Below are 12,903 nucleotides of genomic sequence, written 5' to 3' on the forward strand. Positions count from 1 at the left end.
ATTCTTGAAGTTGCTAATCAATGAGCATGTAAAAGAGATAACAATTAAAGGTTTGTCATTTCCTCTATAACGTGTTCCTTGAGCTACACGCACATCATCCATATTGAGAATGTCAATATCATGCTTGCCATAAAAGGAAGAAACTTTCCGCTTGTTTGGGAGTGATTTTGAGAGGGCAACATCATTTACGGGGAGAAGCACTTTCTATGTGCTTCTCCCTAAAATAACTTAAAAGCTACTTAAAATGATTATAGATTTATCCGGAATCACTCGCAAACGAGTCCTTTATCAAGTAAAATATCTCATTCATATCGTCATTGTTTGCAATTATTGCTTTCAAGCTTTGACTAAAGCCAAAACATTCACAATATCTTCATCTTTTTTGTTTTTAATTTAATTTAATTTTTTATAATGCTTGTGACAAGACATTTCTGATCCCCCAATGCACTGGTCTTCAATGATAGACAAAATACAAAACGGAAAGATTGCAGCAATTCAAACAAATTACTTGCTTCGCCTCTGTGATAATAATTTACTTCATTTTCAAGAATCCATTAGTAACACAAGGGATGTGATGCTTGTTGGTTGAGGAATTTTATCATTGGGATGAGATTAACGTGATTGAATCCATTGAGAGGCCAATTCAGCTTTGTTGTGATAATCAACCAGCTATATATATCTTTCGCAAAGAACAACAAGAGATCTGACGATATCAAGCACATTAATGTCAAATACTTGTTGGTAAGAGATCAGTACTGATGACATGTTAGTTGACCCATTGCGAATCAAAGTTTAAGAAACATGTAGCGGCTATGGGTTTAGTTCCAGACTTTGATGCCGCGAGCTAGTGAAGTTTTGATTTTGTTTTCATGTTTTAGCTAATTTATTTTCGCAAGTTAAAACTGTTTGCATATACACAAGGTTGATTGTTTATTTATGCAATGAGCTATTTTTATTTCGAATTTCAATTTCTCATCGTGGTTGTGTTATTGTATTTCGATAAGATGTTGATGCAAATGGTCATGTGTTTGTTGCTCTTAGACCTATATGGAAAGTTTACTGAAATCTTTCGGAGGACCAAATACATGTTAGTGAAGTGTGTGTGTTCCCATTTGTTACAATAAGCTATATTGTTAATCCATTTATGCCTAAGTTTCCGGGCTATCAGTGGCTTTTTGGGATATGTCTGACTAATATGACATACTCCTCTATTGGTCCTATGTGTTGATCATATTTGACAAGAAACTTGTTTTAGAATTTTTGGCTTAATTACCTTTTATGGTGGACAATTAATGCATTCATGGTTAGCTAATTGTTCTCCGGAGTGGGAGAATGTAAGAGCTTTCGGGCTCCATCATTATGGGCTCCATCATTGGTTCATGATATATTAATGGGCAACATAATATAGGCCAATAACTATATAATAGGTGGACCCAATATCTATTATATGCTGATTTCTTATTTTTGGGCTTGGTCTGTTCCTACTTGTGTTGAGATTAGGTTTTTCCTCGATGGATGGAAAAACTAATTGATACAATATATAAGTAAGCAAGAATTCTATAGTGAGGACCTTATATATGGCCCTTAGGTTACTTAAACATTGAAATTCTTGGGTTAAAGGTTTTTTCAAACAGGAGTATTTACTTAAACACTGAAAACTTTGCTTGCTTATTGTTAATTAGCCTAGAGTTTATATTAAAGTACGGGCTGTTGACAGAAGTTATTCATTTGTCATATAGATTACACATCGGAGACATTTCCCTTCAATGAGTAAATCAAAAGCTTTGTTGATTTCTTCAAACCTGATCTCGTGTGTCACAAACTCATCAAGTTGTAGTTCCTGATAGAATAAAAAAAAACCCCAAAAAAATATATATATATTAAAAGGATATATGTCCAAGGTATAAAGTTAGGCAAACCACCCCTAAATAAACAGATAGATGCTATAAATTACCTTGTCCTTGTATCGATTGATGAGGACAGCGATATCAGATTTAGGTTTGAGTCCTCCAAATAAGGATCCCGTGAGGGTTTTGCCACAAATGATATCAAGAGAGGGAACGGTCACCTGTGAGCCCGGCTTGTCCATGCCTAAAACAACTGTTTTTCCCCAACCCTGAAGTTGAAAAGAAATTTTTAGATATTGTTTTTTACCAAAATTTAAACTTGTAGCTATTTTGGCCAAAGTAGGTGGTCTAGAATGGGAATTTCCTCCTCGTGCATGAGATCAAGTTAACATCTCAAGGATGGGCAAGCAGTGGTCTAAGTAGGGATGACAATGGGTCGAATTGGGGGTGGGTATGCCATTCCCATCTCCATCCCCTTCTAAGTTCAAAACTCTTATAAGCACATCAAACAAACTTTCCAACAGATTTCAACAAATTACTAAGACACATTTCTGACATATATTTCAAAAATTACTACCTAGGTTGGATGATCGTTCATTGTAAAATAATGCTCAGCGTAGACTTCACAAATTATGATATATGTGGTATAGAAACTTCTGATCGATTTCTTAATATATAAGCGTCACTCTCCCTTCCCCGCCTCTTATTTTAGTAATCTTGTTGAAATTTCCTCTAAGCTAAGTTTTTTATTTAAGAAAATAACCATAATTTCTTCTTTTGGGGTCAACTTTGCTAACTTAATTATGTCCCATGTGTCAAACTTTTTTGAAAAGGAACAATCTGGTTCTAGTAGTGTTTCTTCAATTAAGTTTATGTAGTTGTACTCTTTTGTTTTTTCGTTTTCGTAATGAGGTTATTGTAGTTACATTTCAATTACAATCAATGATAAATTTCCTAATTTATTGATGAAATTATATCACACGATTCAAGCATGTGATGTAACGATAGAAATTTAATTGAAATGGAAATCAAACTTCAGAAACATATTTGACATAATGATAAAACGAATCAAAAACAGTCGTTCAAATGATAAATTGACATTGAAAGATGTTGCACATTGGTTCAAAAATCATGAATTGCCAACTGGGTTTAGACCAGTGAAAAAGAGACCAAACCCCACATGATCAATATGATACATAGCACTTTCTTGACAGGACTAAATATGAGAGAGAGAGAGAGAGAGAGAGAGAGAGAGGCAGACCTTTCGGCAGCAAGCGTAAGCTTCTTGCACCAGTGATATCAGCCCAACACATTCAAAGCAATAGTCTGCACCCCCGCCAGTCATTTCCTTGATCACCTGCTTCATACATGTTTAAAAAAAACTGTAAATCCTTAGCAAAATAACCAAATCAATCAGAAGTGAAAGCCGAAGCCACCAAAAGCATATCAACATCCAGTAATATAGTCTTTTAATTTCAAGAATAAGTGTGCATATGAGTACAAAAACAAATAATGAAATCTCCGAAGTTTGGTGCATAGTTGTAGAGAACCTCGCTCACAGAATTGTTCTCACAATTCGCAGGGTCGACAAAGTCAGTGAGCCCAAACTTTTTTCCTGTGTCAATAAGAAAAGAACAAGTCTGCATTGATCAGATTCAGATTAAGCACATCATACATCAATTCACGGGCACAGCATAAAGTATAATCAAGCTAAGATCCAATTACCAATTTCAAATTTGTCTCGGTTCACATCCACGCCAATAATTCTAGCTGCTCCACAAAGTCTTGCTCCCTCCGCGACCTGGATAATTCAATCATGGATATGAGCCTAGAGTGAATCAAATATGGACAACGAGGAAAAGAAGTAAAAAGAAAACAAGTTCTGCAAATGCATACAGCTAATCCAATTGAACCCAGCCCAAATATAGAAACAGTTGATCCCTTCTCCACATTTGCTGTTCTCCAAGCAGCACCAACTCCTGAAACCGAATTGAAGAAATAACAATTCAAGTCTAAATTTTGCAAACACCGCCACATCAAGTCAAGAAGAATGTCTACAAGATTAGGAATTTCAGGTCTACCGGTCGATACTCCACAGCTCAGGAGGCAGGCCTTGCTTGGTGGTATTTCAGGGTCAATTTTTGTGATATGGGCTATGTCTACCACTGTATACTCAGTAAAACTAGACACGGAGAGGAAATGGTATAAAACCTCCCCACTGAGGTCTGTGAATCTGCTCGTCCCGTATCTTGGCATAAAATTTGAGGGCCTGGGGAATTTTGCACATAGGTTGCTCCTTGTCGATTTACAATCTGCACACTCTCCACATTCTGACATGAATGTTGGGATGACGGTATCTCCCTCAGTCACCTCATTGACATCCTCCCCAACACTCTCCACAACCCTACAAGTAAGTGTATATATCTCCTTCAGTTACCTCATTGACATGAATACGTTGGTATTTTTATTTGCTGTTGATTTGAGTCAGATATGAAAGTGGAGATCTAGGAATTTATTGCAGGAGAAGAAAAAGTGGTGGAAGAAGAGAAAACCCATCATTTGACAAAGCATATTCTCTTAAATAATAGCATAAATCAATGAAAAAGAAAGAGAAAACACATCATTTCACATCCTGAAAGTAATAGAGAAATAGACAATTACTAAAGAGATAGCGGTCTTTCTTTAACAATAATATGGTTTGAAAGATGAACACTGATGATCACGAAGTCTTGGAGCTCACCCAATAGCTTCGTGACCAAGAATTCTTGGGAAAATTGCAGGGAACTCCTGGCAAAACAAGAAGCTATGGATAAGCATCAACTCTTAATTATTGTAAATAGTAGCCTACAAAAAAAAAAAACAAAAAAAAACAAAAACAAAAACAAAAAAGAGATGCTAAACAAGAACCTTCATTTTCCAGAAGGAGAGATCGCTGTGACACAGAGAGGTACATATAATTCGAATACGGACTTCATGAGGCATCGGGGGTGCCACCATGATCTCTTCGATCACTAGAGGCTCACCTGGTTTGCGACTCACAGCAGCTGCCATTTGTATTACATAGTTACATTCAACATGATCAGTTTAAGAGTCTCAGACTATTCAAAAACAATATATACAACAAATTTAAACTAACAATCAAAGACATTTTTAAGCTTATCAATAATAAGAACCTCTGCATCGAATAGGCTTCCCTCGGCTTTCACTTGGCAATTTCTCATCATCCATAGCGGCCATAAGAACACAGACACACTCTCTCTCTCTCTTCCCCGGACTAATCTGTCAGTCTTCTTGTGAGTGTGTATTGTGTATAGGACATGCTTGAACGGCTGAGACTTCGGTGTCCAAGGAGTAGTTTTTAAAGAAGAATAAGTACAATAAAAAAATGACCCAATTTTAAGTAGAGTTTTTTAAATGGACAATGCAAAGACAATTAGGAATGAATGAACAGAAGTTTTCCAATGATGAGAATCTTATCAGCAAGGACCCTACAATGAATCAAACAAATGATAGAAGACATGCCACGTGTTAATAAAGTTTAAGAATGAAAAACTGTACATGTGTGTCTTTCCAGCTGTGTTTGGTTTATGTTTTGGTAACTCGCGTGAATGGCATGGGTTGCATCATGCAATAAAAATGATGAAACTATATTGAATCAAAATTGAAAAAGAAAAAGGACACACCATTGACTTTCAAGCCATAGTGACATTGGAGATTAAAATTCACCCAGCATGACAGAGCAGATACAAAGTAAAGGAGGGAAAAATCCAAAACTCTACCCAGCATGACAGAGCTGCAGCTGGAAAGCGTCAATCAAGCTACAACTTATATGATATACAAGTCGCTAATGGGATTCTGAAAATCCCAAAAATAATAAAAATAATAAAAGAATATAAAGTTGGTATATATTGTGAAGTATAAAAGTATGGACTAGTTTGTCATTTCAAGACAGTGTTGCTGTGTGCATGATGATACAAGCAAAAGGCACAATTAATTAGGAAGCTGATCTGTTGAGCTTTTTTAGTCTTCTACTGAAATGAAGAAGGAAATACAGTTCAAATAAATAAACATTATATGTTGTGCCAGTTAGGATGTTGAAGTTCCACCAATTTTATTTATTTATTTGGAGCATATATATGTGATTGTTGGGCTTCACGTATCGTCAAATGCCCCATAAATTTTTATTATTGTAGTCAAAATTTAGCGTCTAAATTCATCAACGTTAGTTTTTATAAAAACTTTCAAACTTGTCCCCTCCAAAATAAAACAGTTGGTGCCATATATGACTCACACCAACCTGCACAAGTGGATGAACCCAAAGAATATACCAACTTATAAGCTTAACCATGAGGTTGGAGGAAGGTATGGAAAAAGATGTATATAGAAAATGTTAAGACCAACTTGCTAATTATAATAAAAATTATGAATGTTCAACCATCTAGTTTTAATTCGGCATTTGGATATAATTTTATTTTGTCAATGGGAGAGGGAATTCAAACTAGGGCCTCTTTAAAGAGATGTATACCAGTAAACTAAGAGTTACTTATTTTGGAATGTACATACTTCTAATAAGTTTTTGTTAACAAAAATGCTAGTCATATATAATACATATATACTACATTATGTATACGTACCGCCTCTTTAATAGAGGTGAGCCCCATTGTATTGGTGGTTCCATCCCTATTAGAGAGAGCTGATACACAAGGTGGTACGTAAATGTGATATCTCTAGCATTACTCTTTTGTTAATAGCATTTGTAAAATTAATAACGAAAGCTTTGGTTAGTTGCGGTGCAGTGATCTCGATTAATCATCATTGCAATCATCTGTTACAGTCACAACAACAACTTACACATTAGGAGCTGGAAATGGAAGAAAGCAATCTAACTACTCCAAATGACACAGAAACCCCATACATTGAATTAGCAACATCGATTAGAAAGGACTTGGATAGCTTATCTTCCCCGTCTCTACGGAGTTCCTGAGCATCTACGGTGTATAAATGAAAAGGCCTACACACCACAGGCAGTCTCGATAGGCCCATTTCATCATGGTAAGGAAAGCCTAAAAGCCATGGAAGAACAGGAAATAAGATACCTACAAGATTTTCTATGTCATAGTAAGTTAAGCTTGGAGGTTTGTATTATACTAATAAAGGACCACGAAGCACGTTTGTGTGGTGGTTATGCTGAAACCATTGAGTTTTGCAGTGATAAATTTGTAAGAATCATTCTAGTAGATGCTGCCTTCATCATTGAGGTCTTATTGAGGTGGAGTTTCCGCGAATTGCTGGATGAGAATGACTGGACATTTTACAGACCAGTTACAATGGCAGTTATAAATTTAGACATGCAGATGCTCAACTGCCATTCGTCATTCTTATGGACCTTTTTAACCCAGACAAAGACAAACTCCCTATGTGTGATGAGAGTCTTTCAATACTTGATCTTTCTGTCAAGTTCTTCCAGGATCCCATGTTTCGAGAGGAAACTGACGATTTGTTTGAAGTAGAACATTTTGTTGGTTTAGTAAGAGCCTTATGTCGACCGGATTTTGAACTTTCAGCAGAACTCAAAACCATCACCATACCAAGCATGACAGAGCTACATCAAGCAGGAGTCACATTTATGGTAGGGTCAAGCAAAAATTTATTCGACATACGATTCACCAATGGGATTTTGGAAATTCCAAAATTGAAAATATCCCCGGTAATAGAGTTTGTAATTAGAAATCTCCTTGCATTTGAACAATGCCATATTCATTGTGATGAAAATTACATAAATGACTATGTTGTCATCATGGATCTTTTTGTGAACACCCCAAAGGATGTGGAGTTGCTTGTTGAGCATGGAATAGTTGAAAATCTGCTAGGTGACAGCATCGAGGCATCTACTCTTATCAACAAACTTGCCTATGGGGCTACTCTGTGCAGGGATGGCTTCTTATTCTCTACTCTTTATGAGGAGCTGAACAAGTACTGCAGAACGCCCTGGCACAGATGGAAGGCAAATTTGAGGCAAAACTATTTCAACACACCTTGGGCAACTATGATTCTGTCATTGCAGCTGTTGTTCTCCATCTCTTGGGTGTCATTATTTTACATGGAATAAAATCTTTACCTTCTTTTTTCTTTTGATAAATATAAGCGTTACTTTTAGTAGGCATGTCCCACATTTATTCCAAGAGAGAAAATAATATACCTTCTCCAACACCCGAAGATTACCAAAAATCATACAGCCAACTAATCAGCACATTTATTCCAACAGGAAGAGATGATAGACATAATTAACAAGATAACTAGGTGAACCATCCAAGCATGGAGATGTTGGGGCACATTACATATCCAACTTTTGATACCAAAGGAAATCACCTTCTACGTCATTATTTATCAAGATTTCGACTGAGCTTACTGTAGATAAAGATCACTTCTACTATGCCACTCTTTGCGAGGACCTGATCAAGATTTGTAACTCTATTTTCTTCTCCAATTTTGTATGAAGATATTCAACCATGGTGTCTGAGAAACCTCATTGTGTTCTATGAGTTCAAGATTTTTCATATGGAATATTATAAGAATAGATTCTGCAATTTGCTCATTTTATGACAATTAGGGGCGGCACGGTCCGAATTGGATAGGTTTTATCTCAAAACTACAACCAAACTAATTAGAATACAACGGTTTGGTTTGTTTCAATTTTGACGAAAGTCATGAAGAAAATCAAACCAAAGCAAATCAATTTAAGACGGTATGTTCGGCCGGTTTAGGCCTAAGCACAATTCTCTTTCCTTTGCATTTTTCCAACATTATTAGAGCAATTACAACCAACAAATTCACAACTTGCTTCAATAACTAATATAGCTCAATTCAAATATCCATATATAGTTATTGCCTAATTAGAGTATTACACATGTAAAATATAATATAAATAAATAAATATACTCATAAACGGTTCGGTTTGATTTAGGTGGGTTTACAAAAGCCCAAAATCAAACCATATACGGTCTGATCTGATTTTTAAATTGTTTGACTTTTTCTTCATCAAAACCAAACCAAACTAATTATTACGATTTAGATCGGCCAGTTTCATTAGTTTGACTGAATTGATGCCCATCCTGACTTATATATTATTAAGTTTTCGAAGTGAAATTGTTTTGACTAAAAGATAGTTGAACCTAACACACCAAAAACAGAAGGAAAAAAAAAGAAAAAAAAAAGGGACAGTTGAAGAAGCCATGCAATTGGAATAGACTTCGGTTGCATGTGCCAAAATGATCTCCACCACTTCTGGTGTGTCTACTCCGCCTCCTTTTGTGTGGCTCCTTTCCTTTACTTTCTATTTTTCTTTTTGAAAGCCCTTCCTCTCTTGTATTTTCTAATGCTGGCCCATAAATCTTCTACTTCTTCCTCTGAATTTCCTCCCCCTTCGTTCTACAGCCCTCACATCTCCCTCATCTCTCTTTCCTTTCATCCCTCCACCACTCCGTCGACCTGTATCTCTTCTCCCACCGAAGCTCAAATCCAAAAATCCTATATTCCTAAGATTTACTTGGTTTGCCACTGGATTGCTGCAGTTATTTTACTCCATCAACCCATTCTCAGATCTAATAATTGGATCTGCACTTGTGGGCTTTGTAAATCTATGGTCAATCTTGACCACAACTCGATAGATCACTTGAGTATGATGCATTAGGGCTTGCTACCCCAAATCCACACTCTACGGATCTCCTCTCTTGGTTCCCATATGTTAGTATGAAAATTGTATTGTCATTTCCTAGACTCTAGCATAGGTTGGGAATTAGTGTGTGAACTTGTTTTACTGGATGTTTTGGCACAACTCATTCAACCCCATACATCCGAGGCTTGACATGACCGATATGAGAAACTTGATTTCAGGTAAATCATTACATAATCATGCATTCATTATAGGATTCCTAGTTTGAGTTTTTTTAATCAAGTATTTTTATGTTAATCTTATTTTTAATAGGATTAGACTTTATCTCTTAAGATTACTTTTCTAGTTGGACTCTATTTTGATTTAAGTTAAAATATTATCTTTTCCTATTATGACTTGTAGGTTGAAATCTTCTTTTACTTGATTGGTCTAATTCATTTGTTTTAATAGATATTGTTTTTCTATTAAAAATTGGTTGGTTGGCGTTTTTCAATAAGAATCCATATTGAACTAATATTCATGTTGGAAAACCAATTGTGGTCTTCATAAGAGTCCAAATTAAGCTAAAAGTTTATTGTGATAATTGAAGTGGGTTTTTGTACTCGTGTGTTTCTAGCTGACTAGGTATAGGAAGCTTGGTATAAAAAGCAGCTTGCATCTCTTTGGTTTTGATATAGTTTTTGATATTGGTGTTGTGTATAGTATTCTCAAGCAAAAGCTATTGTGCATATATTTGAGATAAATCATCAAGTGTTCCATGTTTACTTGGTGATTTATCAAACACTTTAATCATTCATATTGCATTCATATGCATATCGGTGACTCATACGGTTGAGGGCACCAAGACCGTGGTGGCGGTTTTCCTCCGGCGAGCTTGAAGCAATCGTGACCAGCATTGCGTTCAACATAAGGAGTGTCGAAGATCATCCCGTGACAGAAGTTGAGTTACGAAGAAGTCGGTAAACATTATCTAGAATGAGTCTAGGATAAGTGTGTGTGTACTTCTTGTAATCATCGTTCTATAGTGGATTTGAGTTGGACTGAGGAGTCCCGTGGATTTTCCCCAGAGGTGGGTTTTTACCACGTAAAATAATTCTCTGCGTGTTCATTTATTTTAAGCTTTGCACATCTCAGGATTGATAACTCATATCAATCTTGCTTCAAAGGTTGATCATTATTTGTTTTTGGGCTGTTATTTTATCACTTTAGTTTGGGTTTTTATTTTGTTCAGTTTGAGCCTAGGCAGTAGTCTTCTGTTTTGAGACGGGCACGCTCCCCTGGGAGGTGTCAATACTATGATTTCTAACATGATTATTTGTTAGAGCATTTTCAGCAGTTTGTCTTTTGCCATGGCAAGGGGAAGGCTAGGACAGCCACTATTCATGTGAATAGTGGCTGCCCTTGCAAAAGGTTGTGGTGTTTCCACCAATTTTCATGGCAACAACTATTCACATGAGATATGATGAGAGAAATTTGTATAGAGTTTGGTGTGGGAAGTGAAAACTATGACTAAGTATTTATTTTTAAAAAAGATCTGAAATTTTTTGTATTTTTCGTAGATTTTTTTAGATTTTTTTAAATAAAAAATTTGTTGCTAACGTCAGCAAACTCAGGCTTGAACTTGAGCTCATCTTGCCTGAGGGCTGGCCTGGTTTCGTGGGCCCCAAAAGCTACCCCGGCCAGCCCTTGCTGCTGGACACGGTTTTTGGGCCTAAACAACCCCCAGCCCTTGTTGCTGGAAGTGCTCTTAGGTGTTTGCGTTTAGTTGGCTTTGTTTTTGGGCTGTTGGTAGCCTTGTGGTGTTTGCTCTTTGTTTGCTGTGTCTGGCTGTTAGTAGTCGTGTTTCACCTTCTGATATACTCTCTTTTGTTTAATGGAAAGTACATTTGACCAAAAAATAAATCCCTAATCCAAAAGGCAAAATGTGCTATTATTATCAAATTGGGTTACACAAATTCAATGGGTTACATAATTATGCATGTATTGGGTTACACGAATTGTTGTTTCTTCACCTATGTCAAATTCAATACATCCATATGATCTACTAAAGTAGATCGGTATAATGAAAGCAGATCTTGGCCAACGGAATCCCAAGAAGGTAAGAACTCCAACTTGTCCGATGCGATGTACAAGTGGGACTTGCATTCTATGAGCAAGCTGCGGGAAAAACCGATGTAACCCAAATTGTTAATTGCTACAACACCCGTGTGCTTTTCCAATTCAGTAACAAAATTTGTTTTTTCTCATTTTCTTTTAGGGATAGAATACTCTTTGTTATTCTTATTCACATACTATTGAACGCAGCGACAGTGATGTGCGACTGGGTTGGGGAGCCACATTGGCCGGCAACATGACGAAAGGAGGACTTATGATGGTAAAACATGGGTGTCATGCGCTAGTAGGGTCGGCCCTGACTTTTGGTTGACTCGGGATCAGAAATTAAAATGAGGCCTTTTAATGTTTCGTCATATTGAATATAGTAAACTAAAAAAGAAAAATAAGGTTTAGGGAGAAGGTTATAATGCCCTTTTTATTGACCAAGGTTATAATGCCCTTTTTCTTTTTTGGTCAATAAAGCTTCATTAAGCAACAGCAAATGGCAAAGAAAACAAGAACAAGAGAGCCAAAAACCAAAGAAAAACATAAAAAAAACAGAGCAACAACGAATAAGTTTCAAGCAAATTATAAGAACTTGTCGTAGCATCTGGTTTTTGCAAAAAGATTTTATAAATAATATCTTCACAAAGAGAATATCTAGTATGAAATTGCAGGAACATAAAACAAAAATAAATAAATTAGAGGATATGAATAAGAAATCTGATTGTGTTTTGAGAACTTATAGAAACCAAGAATGGAAAATAATAAATGGTGGGTTTGAGGAACAGAGAAGAGAGAGTAAATAAAAATAAAAATATGTTTGTTGGTTGCTCTGTAGAAGATTTGTTTGTTTTTGGAAGACTTTAAATTGTAATGTTGTAATATTGAAATTGCTATGTTGAAATGGAAGTGTGTAAACATATGTGAGAGTTTGATATGATAATCTTGCGAATCCTGATAGTTCTTTTTTTTTTTTGAAAGCAAATCCTGATAGTTGTAATTGAACAAATTAAAGAGTTTGACTTAATTGTTGTTTTAGTGAATTTGGAATATGACAAATAGTTTGTAGTCGTAATGGAAATGTAATTTGAGTTGTTTTCCAGTACTAACTACAATGAGTAATGACATCAATATGACATAAAGGGTCTAAGTCAAGCATCCAATGGAAGAATCATAGTCATCCTTCTGCCACGTGTCATGACAGGGATCCATAACCACTGGCTTAACAGAATTGGTGCTAAAACGAAATAGACAGATAAACAAAATAAAAGTGGCATAAACAATTTC

At 36.0% G+C, this 12,903-nt stretch overlaps 1 protein-coding gene and 1 pseudogene across 2 annotated transcripts; one reads left to right on the plus strand and one right to left on the minus strand.

Moving 5' to 3' along the window:
- Window positions 1-1,555: 1,555 nt before the first annotated feature.
- On the minus strand, window positions 1,556-5,233 carry LOC117636152 (alcohol dehydrogenase-like 7). 2 transcript variants are annotated; one of them, XM_034370642.1, is made up of 10 exons: window positions 5,021-5,233; window positions 4,755-4,891; window positions 4,588-4,634; window positions 3,929-4,251; window positions 3,744-3,826; window positions 3,573-3,648; window positions 3,398-3,462; window positions 3,109-3,204; window positions 1,955-2,116; window positions 1,556-1,840 (listed from the first exon to the last, which is right to left on the minus strand). In XM_034370642.1, the coding sequence occupies exons 1-10, from the start codon at window positions 5,082-5,084 to the stop codon at window positions 1,721-1,723; spliced, it is 1,173 nt and encodes a 390-aa protein (XP_034226533.1). In that variant the 5' UTR covers window positions 5,085-5,233; the 3' UTR covers window positions 1,556-1,720. The 2 variants fall into 2 exon arrangements, with proteins under 2 accessions (XP_034226533.1, XP_034226525.1); XM_034370634.1 differs by having other exon boundaries at window positions 3,109-3,207.
- A 1,481-nt stretch (window positions 5,234-6,714) lies between these two features.
- On the plus strand, window positions 6,715-7,956 carry LOC117620015 (annotated as a pseudogene).
- The last annotated feature ends 4,947 nt before the right edge of the window (window positions 7,957-12,903 follow it).

Source organism: Prunus dulcis, chromosome 1, assembly GCF_902201215.1.
Source record: "Prunus dulcis chromosome 1, ALMONDv2, whole genome shotgun sequence".
NCBI classification, from domain to species: Eukaryota; Viridiplantae; Streptophyta; class Magnoliopsida; order Rosales; family Rosaceae; genus Prunus; species Prunus dulcis.

Coding starts and splice junctions, on each gene's coding strand:
- LOC117636152 (XM_034370634.1), bottom strand. CDS start 5,084: ATGGCCGCTATGGATGATGAGAAATTGCCAAGTGAAAGCCGAGGGAAG. Junction 4,252..4,587: donor CTTGGTCACGAAGCTATTGG/GTGAGCTCCAAG, acceptor ACTTACTTGTAG/GGTTGTGGAGAGTGTTGGGG. Junction 3,463..3,572: donor CCGAGACAAATTTGAAATTG/GTAATTGGATCT, acceptor TTATTGACACAG/GAAAAAAGTTTGGGCTCACT.